The 19,228-nt window shown below is 43.8% G+C and overlaps 1 protein-coding gene across 4 annotated transcripts in view; it reads left to right on the top strand.

Moving 5' to 3' along the window:
- Nucleotides 1–2,586: 2,586 nt before the first annotated feature.
- The window catches only part of LOC119976793 (COP9 signalosome complex subunit 7b-like), a 72,802-nt gene continuing 56,160 nt past the window's right edge, over nucleotides 2,587–19,228 (top strand). The window contains exons 1-2 of one of the 4 annotated variants that reach the window (XM_038817583.1): nucleotides 2,587–2,704; nucleotides 14,980–15,173. In XM_038817583.1, the coding sequence (XP_038673511.1) occupies nucleotides 14,997–15,173 (177 nt within the window). In that variant the 5' untranslated portion in view covers nucleotides 2,587–2,704; nucleotides 14,980–14,996. Of the gene's footprint in view, nucleotides 2,705–14,979; nucleotides 15,174–19,228 lie in introns of those variants that run through there. The other 3 variants (XM_038817581.1, XM_038817582.1, XM_038817584.1) reach the window with 3 other exon arrangements.

The raw sequence follows: 19,228 nt of genomic DNA, 5'->3' as shown, positions 1-19,228 counted from the left end.
AGACGTGCAGGTTAGGTGGATTGACCATGATAAATTGCCCTTAGTGATCAAAAAAAGAGGTTAGGAGTGATTATTGGGTTACGGGAATAGGGTGGCAGTGAGGGCTTAAGTGGGTCGGTGCAGACTCGATGGGCCGATTGGCCTCCTTCTGCACTGTATGCTCTATGTTCTAGAAAAAAAAAGGTGATATAGGGGAGCTCATATCAGATTGAGAGGAAGAATTAACTTGAAGGAGTGAGAAGTGTGGGAGTTACGATGTAATTTGAAATAATGAAGGTTCCCTGTGCAGAGGCCAAGATAACAGAGAGGGGGAGCATTTCTAAAAGGAAGTCAGCATAGGAGCAAAATTAATTACAGGACAATGGTTGTAAATTAAAGGCATGAGCAATGGGAAGGTATGAGGTACTCGATGGAGGACAGATAGTTGAGGTGTGGGCGAATAGGGCAAGCAGGGAAAAATGTAGCTAAATGAGGAAACTAAAGGGAAAGGAGAGACTGCTTCTAAGCCATGTTTCTATCAGTGTCAGACTATAAATGTAATCATCCATGATGAGGTTGTGGATGACTAATATTTTGTTGGCAAGTGAGCAAATATTCAAGAGGGCAAACTAGCAGAGCTAATTATTAAACTGGTGCCAGTATGGAAGAGGTGAGCAAGATAAGGAGAACCTTGGAGAGATTAATACCCGAGCCAATCTAAGTGAGACAACTGATAGGAATTAGGGTTGCTGCTCCTAAAAGAGGCAGTGATAAATGTCACAGTGAATGCTAAGGAAGCTAATGGGAAGTGTTATCGTTTTCATTGGGATTCTATGTTGAGATGGCATAGGAGAAAAACTAGGCTAAGGATTTGAGTTTTCTCACCAGCACTCAACTTAATTGCCTCACCCAGGACAGGCAGAAATGTCCAGAACGTGATTTAAGGAACTATTCAATTGCAACATCATTCTCACCATATTCCAATTTGCCAGATTGTATTGAATTCCCAAATCATATTGAAATGACTATCGGATGGGCAAGACTAGTCTGGGACACACAACATTTGTTGGTTTGTAAACATTAGCATTGTAAACGGACTCTGGTTGAGGTGGCTAGAGATGTGAACATGATCAAATGCAAAGAACAGTTGTTCCTGGAGGAGTTCTGATTCACAAACGTTGCCTTCCCAGGTTTGGGGTGTTGTTCTGGTTCACTGCTAACTTATGACCAGCAATGTGATATTTAAATTAAATTGATCATGATGTGCAACAATGTGATTGCTGGTTGTTGAAGGGTCACTGGCCTGAGATAGCCCCATAACATCAAGAACAAAATACTGCAGATGCTGGGATCTGAAATAGGAAGAAAAATACTGCAAAAATTCAGTTGTGACCTTTCATCAGAACTGAAGATAAACCTTGGCAGCATGGTGGCACAGTGGTTAACACTGCTGCCTCACAGCTCCAGGGACCTGGGTTCAATTCCGGTCTCGGGTGACTGTATGGAGTTTGCATTTCTCCCAGTGTCTTCGTGGGTTTCCTCCGGGTGCTCCGGTTTCCTCCCACAGTCCAAAGATGTGCAGATTAGGTGAATTGGCTATACTAAATTGCCCCTTAATGTCCAAAAGGTTAGGTGGGGTTACTGGGATAGGGTGGCAGCATGGACTTCAGTATGGTGTGGTCGCACAATGGTTAGCACTGCTGCTTCATAGCACCAGGGCCCCAGGTTCGATTTCCAGTTTGGGTCACTGTATGCAGAGTCTGCACATTCTCAATGTGGGTTCCTCTGGGTACCTCTCAAGTCCTGAAAGACATGCTTGTTAGATGCATTGGACATTCTGAATTCTCCCTCAGTGTACCCAAACAGGTGCTGGAATGTGGCAACTGGGGGATTTTCACAGTAACTTTATTGCAGTGCTAATGTAAGCCTACTTGTGACAATAAAGATTTTTTTAAAAGAGCCAGTGCAGACTCAGATGGTCAAATGGCCTCTTTTTGCACTGTAAATTCTATAATTCGATGAAACCACTGCTAGAAGGGGTCGGAAGATAGTGGAGGCCAGCGGAGATTTATGTAACAATGTTTTATGGTGTAAGAGTGGTGATGGATATAGTAAAGAAACAAATAATTGTGCCCAACTGAGGCAGAAATAGCTGCACAAAAATAATCTGATTGCAACAGAAGTGACAAAGAAAGTCCCCAACAAAAACACAAATAGAACAAGGTGGAGGCAGAGGTTATGATATAAAGCTGCTGTTGAGCGTCCGAGACTACAGGTGCCGCTCTTCAATCTTGCATTGAGCCTCCTTGATGCTGTAGCAACCACGATCAGAGTGGGAACAAGGTAAAGAATTAAAACAACCTTCTGCCCTGTTACGGCTGCTGACTGAGCTGATACGTTTCCAGCCGTCTCTGCCTTGCCTTGCCTTGCCTTGCCTCTCGTGTGGAACAAGGAGGGAGTGCGATTGGAGCAGAAGTCGTTCAGCGCGCCGGAAGATTTAAATTTAAATCTCCGAATCACGAGACGCTGCCAACGGCTCCGCCTCATGACTGAAGTGCGGCGAGAGGGGGGTGACGTAATTAGATGGGCGGCCGAGCCAGCAAATCAAAGCCCGGTCTGGTGAAGGGGGCGGGCCCAAGCGCCTGTCGTCCCGGCCAATAGGCGCGGAGCGGAGGCGCCCAGCTCTCCTCTGAAAGAGGGACTGAGGCAAAGGGCCTGGGCACAGGTGAGTTATTTAAAAATGTGCGGGTGACGGATGCTCCGGGAGCGGCTGGCTGGCTAGTTGGCGGCAGCAATTCCAGGCTCGCTGCTGAGCGCGCTGTAATGTACCTCTGGCTTCCCGAGTCACCAGCCCGCTAAGCCAGTTGTCAGAATATTAGGTCTGGGCCTAGAGCAATAAGCGACAAGCACGTTGTTCTTTTTGTTTGTGTGAGCTTTTAAAGGATGGAAGCCCTTTTCTCTTCGCAGTTAAGTTAAATATTCCGCGTCCTCTGTTGTTCGCCTGTTATTGCTTGATATGAGCGCGAGAAGCCCTGAAAAGTCCGACATCGGGCGTAGAGCTATGATTGAACTGAAGTGCAAACGAGTACAATACATTTCAGAACTCCTGCACCCGGTTTGTCACTAGAGCTACTCGGGTCCCTCTTGACTAGCCAACTTTGGTACTTAGCTGAAGTCGCGACTTTTAAAAAATGTGGATATTTATCGATATGAGTAGTTAACATGGATTTCATAAAATACAAATTGTATTTAACCATTCATTGGATTCTTTGAACAATTGGGCAAGTGAAAATGAGGGCAGTGCAGTGATAGAACATAGAACAGTACAGCACAGAACAGGCCCTTCGTCCCTCGATGTTGTGCCGAGCTTTGCCCGAAACCAAGATCAAGCTATCCCACTCCCTGTCATTCTGGTGTGCTCCATGTGCCTATCCAATAACCGCTTGAAAGTTCCTAAAGTGTCCGACTCCACTATCACAACAAGCAGTCCATTCCACACTCTAACCAATCTCTGAATAAGGAACCTACCTCTGACATCCCTCCTATATCTCCCACCCCGAATCTTATAGTTATGCCCCCCTTGTAACAGCTACATCCACCTGAGGAAATAGTCTCTGAGCGTCCACTCTATCTATCCCCCTCATCTTATAAACCTCTATTAAGTTGCCTCTCATCCTCCTCCGCTCCAAAGAGAAAAATCCTAGCTCCCTCAACCTTTCCTCATAAGATCTACCCTCCAAACCAGGCAGCATCCTGGTAAATCTCCTTTGCACCCTTTCCAATGCTTCCACATCCTTTTGATGAGTTGTGTGTGTGCAGTAAGGGGGTCTTGTATAGATTGGCACGTTGCAGAATCATGTCAAAGGTCCAGGCATATGGAGTTAAGATTCGGGTTGCTAAAAGTATTAAAAGCTGACCAGGAAACGTCAGTGTTGAAGGAGGATTTTTGGACAATTGGGAAGTGATTTTTGGCATGGATTTCTGCTGGGGATGCTATTTTACCATATACCTAACTGATTTGGATTTAAATTTGAAGTATTGTTCCAACTGTATTTTCATTATGCTTAGAGAGGGCTGTGGCGTGAAGAATAAATGAACCGGTATGTGCTTGCTCAGCAACTAGGGCCTTGTCAGGTAGAGAAGCTTTTAAGTCATAACTTATTTGATCGCAGTTGGCAGTGAGAGAGAAGGCAGTTTTCTCAGCTCTGCTAGAAGCACTTGGTTTTACAATGTTAAAGAGATAACACATATCTGAGTTTTGTGAGAAGATAAAACATACGATAGAGTAATGTTTAAGAAAACCAGTGCAGTGATCTGAAGAGCAGCTACTTAAGAATACGAGAGAAATGAAGTGAAGCTTCCAAGAAGTCTGAAGTTAAAGATACTGGAACAGTAGTGCAGTGGTTAACACTTGCTTCGTAGCGCCAGGATCCAGTTTCGATTCCTGGCTTGGGTCACTGTTGTAGCGGGATCCCCTTTTTCTAACTCCACCCAACGGGCTTATATTGGGCTTGACACCCCTTTGTCCAAGCCCCACCACTGCCCGGGTGATCCTCTCTCTCTTACCGGTGGACTCGCAACCACCTTGCGCCTACTCCACTTGAGCAGTGCCCCCGGGAGAGAGAAGAAAGGGAAGTCTCTGCCCACCTTTATCTGGCAGTCTTTCCTGAGTGGGCGGTTTCGAGGCGTCCAGGGTACCCCTCGGTCCTAGACACCGGAATTATGGTAAGGGAGATTTATTATTGTGACTTGGTCAGAGATCGTTGGTGAGGAATTGAAAACTCAAAACGGACTCCAATTGAAAGCCAAATATAGGTATTTATTAAACGTTCACGGTCAATATCACCAAATGCTAGAAAACACCACAAAATGCCTTATGCTTTACAAAACTATGACGATGGAAGGAATACTAAACGGGCACCACGTAAAAGCTTACTTTACACAATTTTAGCAGTGTCTTAAAACAATGATAGATGCGTGCAACCCCCTTTCCCCCAAAAGCCTCATCCACTATAGTAATCTTGGGAATTTCGCGAACTTCCAGAGGATACTCACAATCCAAGTTCAAACTTAAACTGCTCAGTGGGTCTCAGGCTGCGTGCTGCAACAAATGAAAAGCAGGCACCAGGAGCACGATGATGATGAGCAGGAGCGAGGAGAGAAGATTGACAAAAAGGAAGAGAGTGCTGGCCGGTCTGACCATCCTTTTTATACACCAAGTTTGAGTTCCCTGCCACCTCCGCCCCTTTCCCAACCAACAGTTTCGTAGTTTGCAAAGGCTACGGCCTTTTCTGCTACTGTGATCTTCAGCCCCCATTGAAGCATACGTGGGCTTGACATCGTTATCTTCGTTATCAGGTACTTGATTGCACCCTATTGTCCCTCCGGAGGTTGCTGAATGCTATCCCATTAAGGAAATGGGTTCTATCTTCCCTCTGGGCCAGGGCCATCAGCGCCTGTATTGAAAATAACCCAGGTGCATTGTTCTTCTGTTCCCTCTGGGCCAGGGCCATCAGCGCCTGTATTGAAAATAACCCAGGTGCATTGTTCTTCTGTTCCCTCTGGGCCAGGGCCATCAGCGCCTGTATTGAAACTAACCCAGGTGCATTGTTCTTCTGCCGGTCTAGTCTGGTGATGTCACAAACTCCTTTATCTTGCAGATAAACTAATCACCGGCCTGTCTGGGTTTCTGCTGCTTGTGGATTTTGAGAGTTGCCTCTCTAAACACACACACGGGCTGAGGCTGCTGGGAAGTTTAGTCAAGGTCCTGCAGCCCCAAACATGGCTTTTTTTTACTGCTTTAAAGTTCAAAGTCCTTTTCCCAGCTCGTAAAAGGCTCGAATCTTGCCCGGAAAACCTACAATGTCTGTGTGGAGTCTGCACCTTCTCCCTGTGTCTGTGTGGGCTTCCTCCCGGGTGCTCCGGTTTCCTCCCACAAGTCCCAAAAGAGTCTTTACCGTTAGTTAATTTGGACATTCTGAATTGTCCTGCTGTGTATCCGAATAGGTGCTGGAATGTGGCGATGAGGGGCTTTCCGCTGTAACTTCATTGCAGTGTTAATGTAAGCCTACTTGTGACAATGAAGATTATTATTATGCCAGAAGTATATCTGAAATGATTTTCGGGTTTGGGAGATTTTACTACAGCAAGTGGAACTTGAGTTGAAATAGCTGTGGAAATTGGTTGCTGGATCCTGAGTTGGTGTCAAAGCAGTTAAGACAAATGAAACATAAAAAGGGGTTGGTGTAAAATCCTGGACTGGATTCATTGTGAAGTGGAGCAGAAGCCTTGTTTTAAAGTGTCATTTGGAGAGCCTGGATTTCAGAATGCAAATCACTAAGGGAAAATATAATTGAGAGAAGATTTTAAATCTGTTTTGAGTGGTTTGGAAACACTCGTGTGGCATTCATCTGGGGGTATTCTGAAGTGACATCCACAAATATTCACTTGGGCTTTGGAGTGGAAAGTGTATTGGCCACAGTCATCTGGTGTGCTTAAAAGGGACTTTGTTAATTAGACTATTGTGGATTAAAATGTATTTTATAATCCATGTTAATCCTAAAACTTGTTAAAGTAAGAGTAAATGCATATCATCCAATTTTTCATGAATTTTTTTTCTGGTTGCTGAAACTAATCACCGGTCCTGCAACACTGTTCCTTAAATGTATGATCTTTTGACCCGGGGTCCATTCTGTGATCTCACCATCCAGTTATAACATCAACTGGGATCGTAACAGTAGGGTATCAAAAATTGCAGATCATACCAAAGTAGGAGTGTGGGAGTATTGCCCCAAAATACAGAAGACATAAGCAGGCTTGTAAGGTTGGTAGATACAATATTGCCAAATGAAGCATGAGGAGATCATTTACTCCTTGAGAGGGAAGTAAAGAAGGTAGAGGAACAAAGAGAGCTGGGGGATAGGTACAATACATAAATCACTGACAGCAGTGCAGATTGATGGGACCATAAAGGTTGTAAACAAAGTTCTAGTGTGAATTTCTGGAGGAGTAAATTACAAAAGCAGGTCATGCTAAATTTATTTAGAACTTTAGTTTAAATTCATGATCTCCATATTACAAAATAGATAATGAAGCTCTGGAAAAGTGCAAATAACATTTACAAGAATGTTACCAGAATTGAGAGGATTCAACTTTCAGGAGTGATTGATCAGGCTGGATCTCCTTTTTTTTCCCTCAGAGATCAAGTCAATACTTGATGGAGGCCTTTCAAATTATGAAGGGGTTTGATCGGGGTGGTAAAATATTGGTCAAGCAAAAGCTAACCATTCATTTGTCAATTCCAACATATTTCTGCAGTTGCTTCTTCCAATAATCTGGTTAAAGCTATGCAGAATTCCCTCCAAGGCTAATGTACGCTTCCTAACACTACTTTGAATCCCTGCCCTGCAGCCGTTTAACACTCTGTGGAGCATTTATTGGCTGGAGACTGGTCTTGCACACCTACCTGGAGAGAAAGCCTCATGTCAGACAGCTGCTGCTTATTGGCCGTCAATGCTGTAGTCCCAGTAGTGTCACTGGGAGCAATTTCCACTGTTGGTGCTGCACCAAATCCTACAGAAAATAAATGACAGGAAGCCAGGATCCAGGAATTCCCATGGTGGTCAATGATAGATCGGAAGGTAAACTGGGAGGGATTCAAATCGGGAAGGTGGTTGTGAGGTTAAAGGATCAGCTCCAGGACCTTGACGGTATAGGACAGGATGGAGATGGGCTGATGTCAAAAGAGTTTTGGTGAAGGACAGAGTTAATTATGGTGGCCTGGAAAAGGACATTTCTCTTTGAGCTCTCTGCTGCCTTCATCTTTTATAATTTCTTCCCCACCCCAATTCATTTCCTAGTATTGTACATTCCTACTTCTCTCAATTGGCCAGAATTATCTGGTCTTGTCCTTTTGGCGACAGGGAAAACCCTGTCGAGACAGCTCCCTGATGTGACCCAGCTTCAGGAGTGAATTGTCAAAGGATTCTAGACGAGGAGGCACAGATGGGTGTCCTGTTCAAGACCAAGATGAGGAAAACATATTTTATGTTGGGCATCAGTCTTTAGATAGAGGCAGGGTCATTAAATATATTCAAGGCAGCGTTAGACAGATTTTTGACCTACAAGGGAGTCAAAAGGGGGTGATGGACACAGGCAGGAAAGTGGAGCTTTAGCCACAATTTGAACAGTCACAATCTCTTTGAATAACCGAAAAGGCTCAAGGGACTGAATGGCCTACTCGCGCTCCTGTTTCTTATGAGCTGTGGCAGGAATGAAATTCAGTTGGGAATTGGATTGGCCCCCTGATTGTTACCAAATGTCTCCTATGAAGGAAATTGACAAGCAAATATTTCAATGAGGAAAATATCCAAATACGAGAGGTTAACTTGGGGGTGGGGGGGGGGGGGGGGAAGAGAGAGAATTATTACCCAAGAAGATCACTGTAGACGGGTGTAAAAGGGTTCAAGATGCAATTTATTTAATGACAGGAGATTGAGGAATGTGGTTGAAACAGTGGCTAGGTGGGGTTGATGTAAGGAAAGAAAGATTTGCATTTTGAATTTACAGTGCAGAAGGAGGCCATTCGGCCCATTGAGTCTGTGTTGTTCCTTGTGTCTTAATAAAGCTCGTAGTCTTAAAGTTGAAGTAGATACTTTGTGAGTTTGTTCTCTCTCGAGTGCTTAACTTAAAGTTACATCTGTGCTGCTAGTCTGTCCCTTTCCTGTGAACTGTCCTGACTTCCTGTTTGTGTATTTATACCTCTCCCGTGCTCCCTCTAGTGCTTGCTCAGTTGTATTGCATCTACACAGACATACAATCACCACATCCCCCCTTTTTTCTTTACATATTTTCTGTACAGTGTTAAAGAATATTGTACAAAACAGTTAGATTACTTATATGTACATCTGTACAAGTGATTATGATATTGGATATTTTACAAAGCCAATTGATATTTATGAGTCCAATCTTAATAAAAACAGTTATGAGTCCAAACTTGATGAATTTGTTCGTTGAGTTTTTTCTTTTTCGGTGTTGACGTGGTGATATTGATATTGCAACTCCGTTGTGAATGTTGTCTGTGTTCTTGTTTTTAAGTAACCAACAAGTCATCCCGAGGTGTTTGAATGGTCGAACCACTGATGTTGACTGACATGGACTTTTTTTCTGTGCTTGTGGTATCCATTTAGTGTGTCATCTGCCTTGAAAGCAGGTGTGCCTGCCTGTTCTGGAGCAGATGTGAATTTGTGAGATTGTTTGTCATGCCATGGCATGTTTGTAGTCTTGTCATTGTTTTGCAGTGTGCTGTGGCATTGTCCTTCATGTGCAGAGTTGTACCATTTTGTACAGGTCGTTGTTTCATTGTTGTTGTTTCTGTCGTTTCTGTCTTTGTTGCTTTCGTTGATCTTATTGTTTCTCTTTTTGTTGTTTTCACCATTGTTCTTGTCGTGCTTGTTGTTGTCTTTGTTATGCTTCTTGTTGTTTTTGTTCTTGTAATTTTTGTTGTTGTGCTTGTAGTTTTTGTTCTCATTTCTGCAGTGCTTCTTGCGGTTTTTGTTCTTGTTGCGCTTCATGTTGTTTTTGTTTTTGCTGTTGTTCTTGTTTCTGCTGTGCTTCTTGTGGTTTTTGTTTTTCTTGTTGCGCTCAATGAGTGTTCCGTGTGGATAATTTGCGTTATTGTCACAGTTGTTGGTACGAGTGTCCTTTGTGGTATCTGTTACATTGAGCGTTTTGTCTAGAGCATGGTCTGATGTTGCACTAATGTTGGTGTCATCAGTCATTTGTGGTGGATTTGATTTCTCTTCTTTGCGTTCTTGGTGCTCCTCTTCTGGAGTCAAAATCTTCACAATTTCAATTGACGTGGTCTCTCTGGACTCTTGGGTAGTCCTACTCTGTGCTTCTGTACAGGCAGGCTGAGATCTGTCAGTCTCACTGTGATCCTGCACCTCCTGTATGTCGAGTGTGATCATATTGTCATTGTTTCGCATGCAGTGGGTAGACTTACATTGTCTTCTTCTTGATCATGTGAGCTTGGTAGACTTTCATAGTCTGCTTGTGGTTGCTTAGATATGGTGGGTTGCCCTTCATGGTCTTGTTCATGCATCACTATGGAGTGTTTAATTGTTTCCAATTTGGAGTCTGTCAACGAGCTCTCTGTGGAGGCTTGCGTCACTCCCTCTGTGGAGTCCAACATCACACTCTCTGTGGGGTTGTGCAGTGTTCTCTCTGTGGAGTCAATCTGTGCTCTCTTAACGGAGTCGTTCTGTGCTCTTTGTGTGGCGTCGTCTTCTTGAGTATTGCTGTTATTCAATGTCTCGATGATCTGCCATGTCATCAAGGTATTGGATTCATCTACCATGAGTAGAGTCGTGTTGAGGTTTGCAACCGTGGTGCTGATGCTCTGGTCAGCATATATGAATAACTCGGCCAACTCAGCCATGTCTGAGTATTGTTCGAAAAACAAATCTTTTTTTGTTTCAGATTTGTTTTCGTTCTCTTCATCTGTTTTTGTTTCGGATTTGTTTTGTTCTCTTCACTTAGGGTGGTGCAGACTGCTTGTTCCAGGGTGTTGTGAAAGTTATCTTCCACTGCTGATATAAGTTGAGGCATTGTTCTTTCTTTTGATGTAAGAAAATTGGGTTTTACAGCTTTACGGTTCTTGTTTTCTATTTTTGGGTATTTTCCCTTTTAAGTGGGCGTGGTCCAGGTTCTCTGACGTCACGCCGCTCGTGACTTCATGCGTAGGAATCGATTGCGCATGCGCAAATCGATCTTCATTCACTGTTTTTTTGTACACTGCGCATGTGCAGCTTGCGCATGCGCAGAAGGCAAAACGGCGGATTTTAACTGCGCATGCACGGCTTCTGTTTCCTGCGCATGCGTAGACGCAGATTTTCGTCTTTTGTTCCCCGGAGGGTGTAAAATGTGCTCAGACGCCATTTTTACGTGAATTTCAACGTTTTTCGTTGTAAAAAGTTCAATTTACTTTTTTCTTTCGATCTGGACTTTTCAATTGCAATTTTCAGAGTTAACCCTTCTCTGTTCTGGTTTTGATTTTTTCAGAATTGCATCACTTATTCCCTGTGCAATTTGGTCTCTGGGCATTGAATGTTTTAAAGCAGCATTGTTACTGATACAGTAATCTTCAATTTTTTTCAGTATTACTTTTAATTTGGTGCTGTCTTCACCTTTCAAGTATTTAAAGCAATTATATTATTTTCTAGCTTTCTGTCCTGTTGCGAGTAGCAGCGCTATTTTTGTTGCATCAGAGACTGCGTTCATATCATTTGCTACAATACATATCTCGAACATTTGTTTAAAGCTTTTCCAGTTATTACTTAAATTACCGGTTGTTTCCAGCTGCAGTGGAGGTCCAAATTGCAGTAAATCAGCTAAGTCTTCCAACATCTTTCTTGTCATTTTGGTCTTTCTGTCTCTGCAGCTTGTGTAATCTCATAGTAAGCGTTCTGAAGCCAGTCCTGGTACCATGTGTTGTTCCTTGTGTCTTAATAAAGCTCGTAGTCGAGGGCAGCACGGTGGCCTAGTGGTTAGCACAACCGCCTCACGGCGCTGAGGTCCCAGGTTCGATCCCGGCTCTGGGTCACTGTCCCTGTGGAGTTTGCACATTCTTCCCGTGTCTGCGTGGGTTTCGCCCCCACAACCCAAAAATGTGCAGAGTAGGTGGATTGGCCACGCTAAATTGCCCCTTAATTGGAAAAAATAATTGGGTAATCTAAATTTATTTAAAAAAAATAAAAAAAATAAATAAAGCTCGTAGTCTTAAAGTTGAAGTAGATACTTTATTGTGAGTTTATTCTCTCTTCAGTGCTTAACTTAAAGTTACATCTGTGCTGCTAGTCTGTCTTGGTACCAACTTCCATTCCTGTGAAGTGCCCTGACTTCCTGTTCGTGTGTATTTATACCTCTCCTGTGCTCCCGCTAGTGCTTGCTCAGTTGTATTGCATCTACACAGGTATGCAATCACCACAGAGTCTGCACCGGAACCCATCCCTCCACCCTATCCCCAAAACCCAGTACCCCACCTAACGTTTTTGGTCACTAAGGGCAATTTTGTCATGGCCAATCCATCTAACCTGCACATCCCACTGGACTGTGGGAGGAAACTGGAGCACCCGGAGAAAACCCATGCAGACACAGGGAGAAAGTGCAAGCTCCACACGGACAGTTATCTGAGGCCGGAATTGAACCCAGGTCCCTGGAGCTGTGAGGCAGCAGTCAAATACCAGGAAAAGTGATTATTTCTGTATAACTGACCACACTTTTGGGAAGATGAGGAAAGCATAATAACAAAATTTCGTTGAATTAAAAAAAATTGTGTTAAAAATAGTAAACGAATGGGATTGGCAATACCTGCTTTTAAGCTGCATGGGGTGTTTAAATTTCTGCCAACACAAAAACACACAGATGAGTTTTCAACTCTGAACTCTGCTTATTGTACTACCACAAAAACAAATCAATTGATCATTTATGTAATTAATGTTTGTGAGACCTGCACTGCAGGTCTATAATTGGGGGAGGAAATTTTAATTAAAAAAATCATCCAGCAGCACTTTATACATATATTTTGCAAATAGACATTTCTCTTGCAATTTTGCGTTCTCACCCCCAGACTTTTCATTTCTATTTAAGTCAATTGAATATTGGTAAGTTGGTATTTTTGGTTCCACTGGCAAAGAAAAAACTCTAATATTGTGCTCAATGCATATTGGAATCACACCGAATCGATGTGAAATTTGGCAGCAGTCAGAAAAATGCCTCCATGGGTACTAGGTTTGAAATCATTGCCCATTGTAGTTATGCGAGATTACATTTGGGGTATTATTTGACTTTTCTTGCCTCCGATTCAGAATGAAGAAAAACTTGAATTCAATCATTGTGTCCTGCAACTTAAAAGCCAACGTTAATATTCTCTAAGTGAAATACTGTGGAATGGCTGCATTGTTGGAGGTGCCATATTTCAATGGGCTGTTAAACCAGCGACCCATCTGAATGTTTGGGTGGATGTGAAAGATCCTCTGGCACTATTACGAAGAAGAGCAGGGAACTTGTTCCTGGTGTCTTGGCCGATGTTTATTGCTCCAATAACTTCATAAAACCCATTTTCTGGTCATTATCGCATTGCTCTTCGTGGAGCTTGCTGATGGCAAATTGGCTGCCATAATTCCTACAGGACCACAACGACTATGTTTCAAAATGTCTTCATTGCCGGTGGTGATGAAAAGTGCTACATAAATGCAAATTCCATTTCTTCCGCAGTTTCTTGGATGAGGCTAAGGATTTTGCATCCTTTTGTCTACTGGATAGAGCATTTCAGCATGAAAATTATGTGATTTATCTTAAATGTCCCTTTTGCCCATTTTAATCGGTCCTGTTTTAGATCTTGGATAGTGTTCCAAAATAACTGTAGTTATGCTCATTGTATACTTCAAGGCAAATAATTTCAGCAATCTTTTCTTAAAACTGTATCCTCATCATTAGTCCTGAAAGACGTGCTTGTTAGGTGAATTGGACATTCTGAATTCTCGCTCTGTGTACCCGAACAGGCGCCGGAGTTTGGCGACTAGGGGATTTTCACAGTAACTTCATTGCAGTGTTAATGTAAGCCTACTTGTGACAATAATAAAGATTATTATTATTATTATTGTTCGACTGCTACCTTGTCTTGTGTGTTTCCCTTTTGTCTGAGGACGTCAAAGTGAGCACTGTATTCAAGGTTGAATCTGACCAAAGCACTATACAGGTCTGGCATAACAACTTCTAACTTGAACTCATGTGATCCAGCAGTATAATAAAGCGTTCTATTTGATGCGCTTATTGCTGTTCCATTATCAAGTGCCAAATTTACTGAGCCATGAATTACTGTCAATTTCACTGGTAGCTATTTTCACAGCATCCACCGTATTCTTGTCACATGCATAGCTGGCATTGACTCTAGAGGTCCAAAATTTGATCGGCAATCTTTCCAGCTCACTCCGCTATGATGGTGGCTACTTCAGGCTGTGGACACATACAATGAACCAGATGATCTCGGACCATTTACTCCTTGAATGTGAGTGACCCCTGTTGGAAGTGTAAATGATGAGAAGAGTGGAATTTGGCTTGGCAATGATGATCTCCATTTGTCAAAGGATTCATTAGCACAGTATGTGCTATTCGCCCGCATCGTAGGCTATGGACCAAGTGCTGGTAAATGGGATTCGTATAGATTGGTATTTGAAGGTCGGCATAGACCCTGTGCTGTATGACCCTGACTATGACATGTAGTACTTTGCGCTTGCTTGTTTTGGAAAAATTTACCTATTTGTGAATTTTATCTGACTACTTTTATAGGTCCCTGGCTGCTTTCTTCTACCTACTCCATCATTTACTGCCCTCTGCAAATGCATCTATTTTACATGGATTTAAAAATCCAATTAATGTAAATTGGAAACAATGGAAGGGCATAGGCCACTGAACTGGTAATCCACAAACCTAGGGTAATGCTCTGGGGTTCTTGAATCCCATCATGGTAGATGGTAAAATTGTGCTGTGGCAGGCATGGGTGAGCTGAAAACCACCTAAGCACCGATCCTTTGGCACTCTATTCAGTCCCTCCATCCACCTTGATCTAACTCCCTCCAGTAATAGGTTATTTCTTTCCTTCAGTCGCTTTCTTTCTCGCATCAGTTGGATTTATTATTATTATTTCCAGCGGTTCTTTTGGGATGTCACTTACTCAAAATAATCAAGGACATCAGCCAAGTGACATATTTCCTTTCTAAATCTATGTTTGGAATTATATCTTGGATTATTTTTGTACAATCAACTGATGTTTTCCATTTAATTTATGAAATGGTTGAGGTTTTCATTATTACAAGATAAACTAAGACAGAGCCAGAGAAGATCCATAAATAACTTACTCGCTGCTTCAGTATGGATTTATTTCCATGCAAAATATCCTCTGATTTGGCAATTTAAAACTACTGGCTTTTTGTTTTACAGGGAACCACCTTTGTGCAATGGCAGGAGAATCAAAATCTACAAGTAACCCTTTGGAACAGTTCATTTTGTTGTCTAGAAATGCTAAAGGTCCAGCTTTAACGACTCTTATTAGCCAAGTATTAGAGGCTCCAGGAGTTTTTGTTTTTGGTGAACTTCTGGAAACACCTAATATACAGGAGGTAAGGACGAACACGGTACAGAGAAACATTTTTTCAACATTTCTCCTTATTGCCATGAATCTTTGTTAAATTTAAAATACAAAAAACCTAAGTAATTTTAAAATGCTTCTCCATAGAGTCTTGAGATTTACTGCTATTAGTTAATTAATTTGAAATGTTAAGCATTTGACTATGTAAAATTAACAAATAAACGTAAAGGTACGCTGAATAATGTGAGCTCGTTTTTGTGATTATCTGATAGAATTCAATTTGAAGTTTGAGATTAAGTAGTTAACTAGGCCTCCTTGATGACTTAGTATAAAGCCCATGTGGTATACCCTAAATTCAATCCCTCAACTGTGCAACCATAGTCAATAACCATGAGGCACTGTTATTGGCTTCAGCAATACTAGGCTAAATAAAGACTAGAGATGTTAGGATTGTTCTCTAGATAAAGTTAAAAGGCATTTGACAGCATGTTTAAAATGAAGGGCACGATTCAACTAAATGGGAACAAAGTTTCATAGCGAACACATTTAGCCACGTGTATTCCTGCACTCGTAGCGCCGAGAAATACATGGCTATAAAACGCCACTTCCCTAATAAGGGGCCTCAGCGGGGAACATAGTCCCATTTTCTACACTGAGGAGCTCTGCTCGCCAGAACTCCTCAGCACAGCAAGAGATTGATGGCGTGAAGATTTCCTAGGCCCCTGACCCCTCAAGCTCCAAAGCGCTATGGGAGTGTCCCCAGGTACACCAGGCCCCCTGATCACCAGCACACAGAAAATGCCAGCCTGGCACCTTAGTGCCAACCTGGCACCCTGGCAGTGCCCCTGCCAATTGGCAGTGCCACCTGGGCACCTTGGCAGTGCCAGGCTGGAGGGCACCTTGGTACAGCCTGGCACTGCCAAGGTGCCCTCCGATCCTCTGGGAGACACCCACGAGTGCCGTTCCGTCTGGTCCCCATTTGTGGAGACCAGTACTGAACGGTGCTCGCTAAAGGTCTTCGAGGCAAAGGGGATAGATCCCAAAACTACGAGAAACTGCATATTCTAGTCTCACTCTAATATGCGGATTTCCTAAAATTTACATCGCAACATTTCGAGAGATCACATTAGATCTCGCAAGACGTTGTGAGTCGGATAGAAACCGGAGCGATTTGTTTTACGGGCGCAGTATTGCTGGTGGGTCGCGACCGAAGTATTTTGATAGCGTAAATAGGGAGAATTTGTTTCTACTGGCAGGAGGACTCTGATTTAAAATTATTGACAAAATAACTAGTTTGTGGATGAGATTTTGTTTTTGTTGTGAAGTGTTATGATCTGGATTACGCTGTCTGAGGGGATGGTGGAATCAGATTTAACTATAACTTTCAAAAGGGAATGAGATAAATACTTGATGACATAAAATGTGCAGAGGATGAAAGTGGGACGAATGAATAGGTCTTAAAAAGAACCTGAAGATGTATTGTGAGTCAAATGACCATCCTTCTTTTCAGAGGAAAAATCAGATCGTATTTTTGCCATAATAGTTTTCTTTTTTTTAAAAACTCAATGCGTGTATATGGATATTCAGTATCAGCAAAATCAGACTGGCTTCTGATTGGTAATCTTACATAAGAAAACTTGCCATAGAGGGAGCGTAGCAAAGGTTCACCAGACTGATTCCTGGTATGGCAGTATTCGACTAGATCTGTATTCACTGGAGTTTAGAAGAATGAGGGGGGCTCTGTTTGAAACGTATAGAATTCTGACAGGGCTGGACAACTAAATGCAGAGATGGTGTTCTCCCTCGTGAGGTGGGTGATTTTGAACAAGGGGCCACATTCTCTGGAGACTGGGTAGGTCATTTAGGACTAAGATGAGGAGAACGTTCTTCACTCAGTTAGGATTGAAGTTTAAATAAATTTTTTGTTTTAATAAAGTTAGTGAAACCCTATTACTTGTATTACCACTCCTGGGACAAATCTCTTTCCACACAGCCGTAAAACTTAAAAACGTTATGGCTCTGGGCCATAACGGGCCATTCTCTTCCCCCCCCCCCCCCCCCCCCCCCCCATGAGTGACATCATAGAAGATAGCCTGCTTATCTGTTAACCTCCTTAATCACAGATTTAGCAAACTTCTATCTGGGTTCTTTTAGTAACATTATTGCAACAGACACACAGTATAGAAAACATTTCCTATATTCATCACAGTGGACAGACTTTAGAGACTCAGGAGATGCAGAATTACCAGCCCTGACCAGCTCTTCCCATCATTGTATTTATATGGTTGGTCCAGTTCAGTTTCTCGTCAATGGTGACTCCTGTGGTATTATCATAACTGCAAGGGTTAATGAAATGTCTCGAGTATCCACTAGAGGAAGCACCAGCTACAAGTATATAAGGCATTGATGCTATGCCTTTTGGGAGAGAGTAGTGCAGGAGTTGGCTAGAGACGGACAGAAGTAAAGATAGTGTGAGTAAGAGCAGTTCCCCGTGAAGAAGTCGATGAATGGTTGCCACCTCCGGGCAAACCCCGATAGTGATCCTCTTAAGGCGAACTTGATTTACCCCAAGCCGAGAAAGCTTGCCATGTCCGACAGCCATATTTCGGTCTTTGGGGGCTTTGGATCCCTCCAGGCCAACAGTATTAGTCGCCGGGCTATCAGGGAAGCAAAGGCCACAATGTCAGCCTCTATCCCCTCCTGTATTCCCGGGTCTTCCGACACCCCAAAAACCACCACCTCTGGACTCATCGCCACCCTTCATTTCAGTACCCGGGATATGACGTCCGCAAATCCCTGCCAGTATCCCCTGAGTTTTGGACACGCCCAGAACATGTGGACATGGTTCGCTGGCCCTCCTCAACATCTAGCACATGTCCTCCAGCCCAAAGAATTTGCTCATCCGGGCCACTGTCATGTGGGCCCGGTGAACCACCTTGAACTGAATCAGACCGAGCCTGGCACATGTTGCGGTTGCATTTACCCTCCTCAGAGCGTCTGCCCATACGCCTCCCTCCAACTCCCCACCAAGCTCCTCCTCCACTTAAGTTTCAGTTCCTCGGTCCCTGTGTCCTCTGCTCCCATAAGCTCCTTATAAATATCTGAGACTCTCCCCTCTCCTACCTCACCCCTGGAAATTACCCTGTCCTGGATCCCCCTTGGTGGAAGGCGTGGAAAGGACAGAACCTGCCTACGTACGAAATCCTGCACCAGCAAGTACTGAAAGTCATTCCCCCTCGCCAGCCCGAACTTCTCCTCCAGCGCCCTCATGTTCGCGAAGCTCCCTTCCAGGAACAAGTCGCCCATCCTTCCCACCCCCACCCTCCGCCACGCTCGAAACCCGCCATCCATCTTCCCCGGGACAAATCGGTGGTTGTCACATATTGGGGACCAGACCGACGCTCCCACTTCCCCCGCATGCTTCCTCCATTGGCCCCAAAGCCGCCGCCACTATAGGGCTGGTGGAGTACCTGTCCGGCGGGAGCGACAGGGGAGCTGTGACCAGGGCTGCCAAGCTGGTGCTCCTGCACAAAGCAGCCTCCACCCGCTCCCAAACCGACCCCGTACCCACCATCCATTTCCTTATCATGGCTATGTTAGCCGCCCAGTAGTAGTTGCTGAGGTTCGGCAACGCCAGCCCCCCCTCGCTACGGTTCCGTTCCAGCATCCCCCTCTTTACCCGCGGGGACTTCCCCGCCCAAACAAATCCCAGGATGATTTTATTGATTCTTTTAAAGAAGGACCGCGGAATGAAAATGGGGAGACACTGAAAAATAAACAGGAATCTCGGGAGGATCGTCATCTTCACCGTCTGTACTTTCCCCGCTAGTGACAGCGGGAGTGCATCCCACCTCCGAAACTTGCGCCTCATTTGCTCCACCAGCCTGGGCAAGTTCAACTTATGCATCTTACCCCAGTCACGTACCACTTGTATCCCTAGATACCTAAAGCTTTCCCCAACCAGCCTAAACGGCAGCTCCCTCAGCCTATTCTCCTGACCCCTCGCCTGCACCACAAATATCTCGCTTTTTGCCATGTTCAACTTGTCGCCCGAAAACCGGCCAAACTCCCCAAGGATTTCCAAAATCCCGTCCATCCCTG

The sequence above is a fragment of the Scyliorhinus canicula genome, chromosome 13 (genome assembly GCF_902713615.1).
Source record: "Scyliorhinus canicula chromosome 13, sScyCan1.1, whole genome shotgun sequence".
Taxonomy (NCBI): domain Eukaryota; kingdom Metazoa; phylum Chordata; class Chondrichthyes; order Carcharhiniformes; family Scyliorhinidae; genus Scyliorhinus; species Scyliorhinus canicula.
This window is presented reverse-complemented; position numbering and strand designations above follow the sequence as displayed.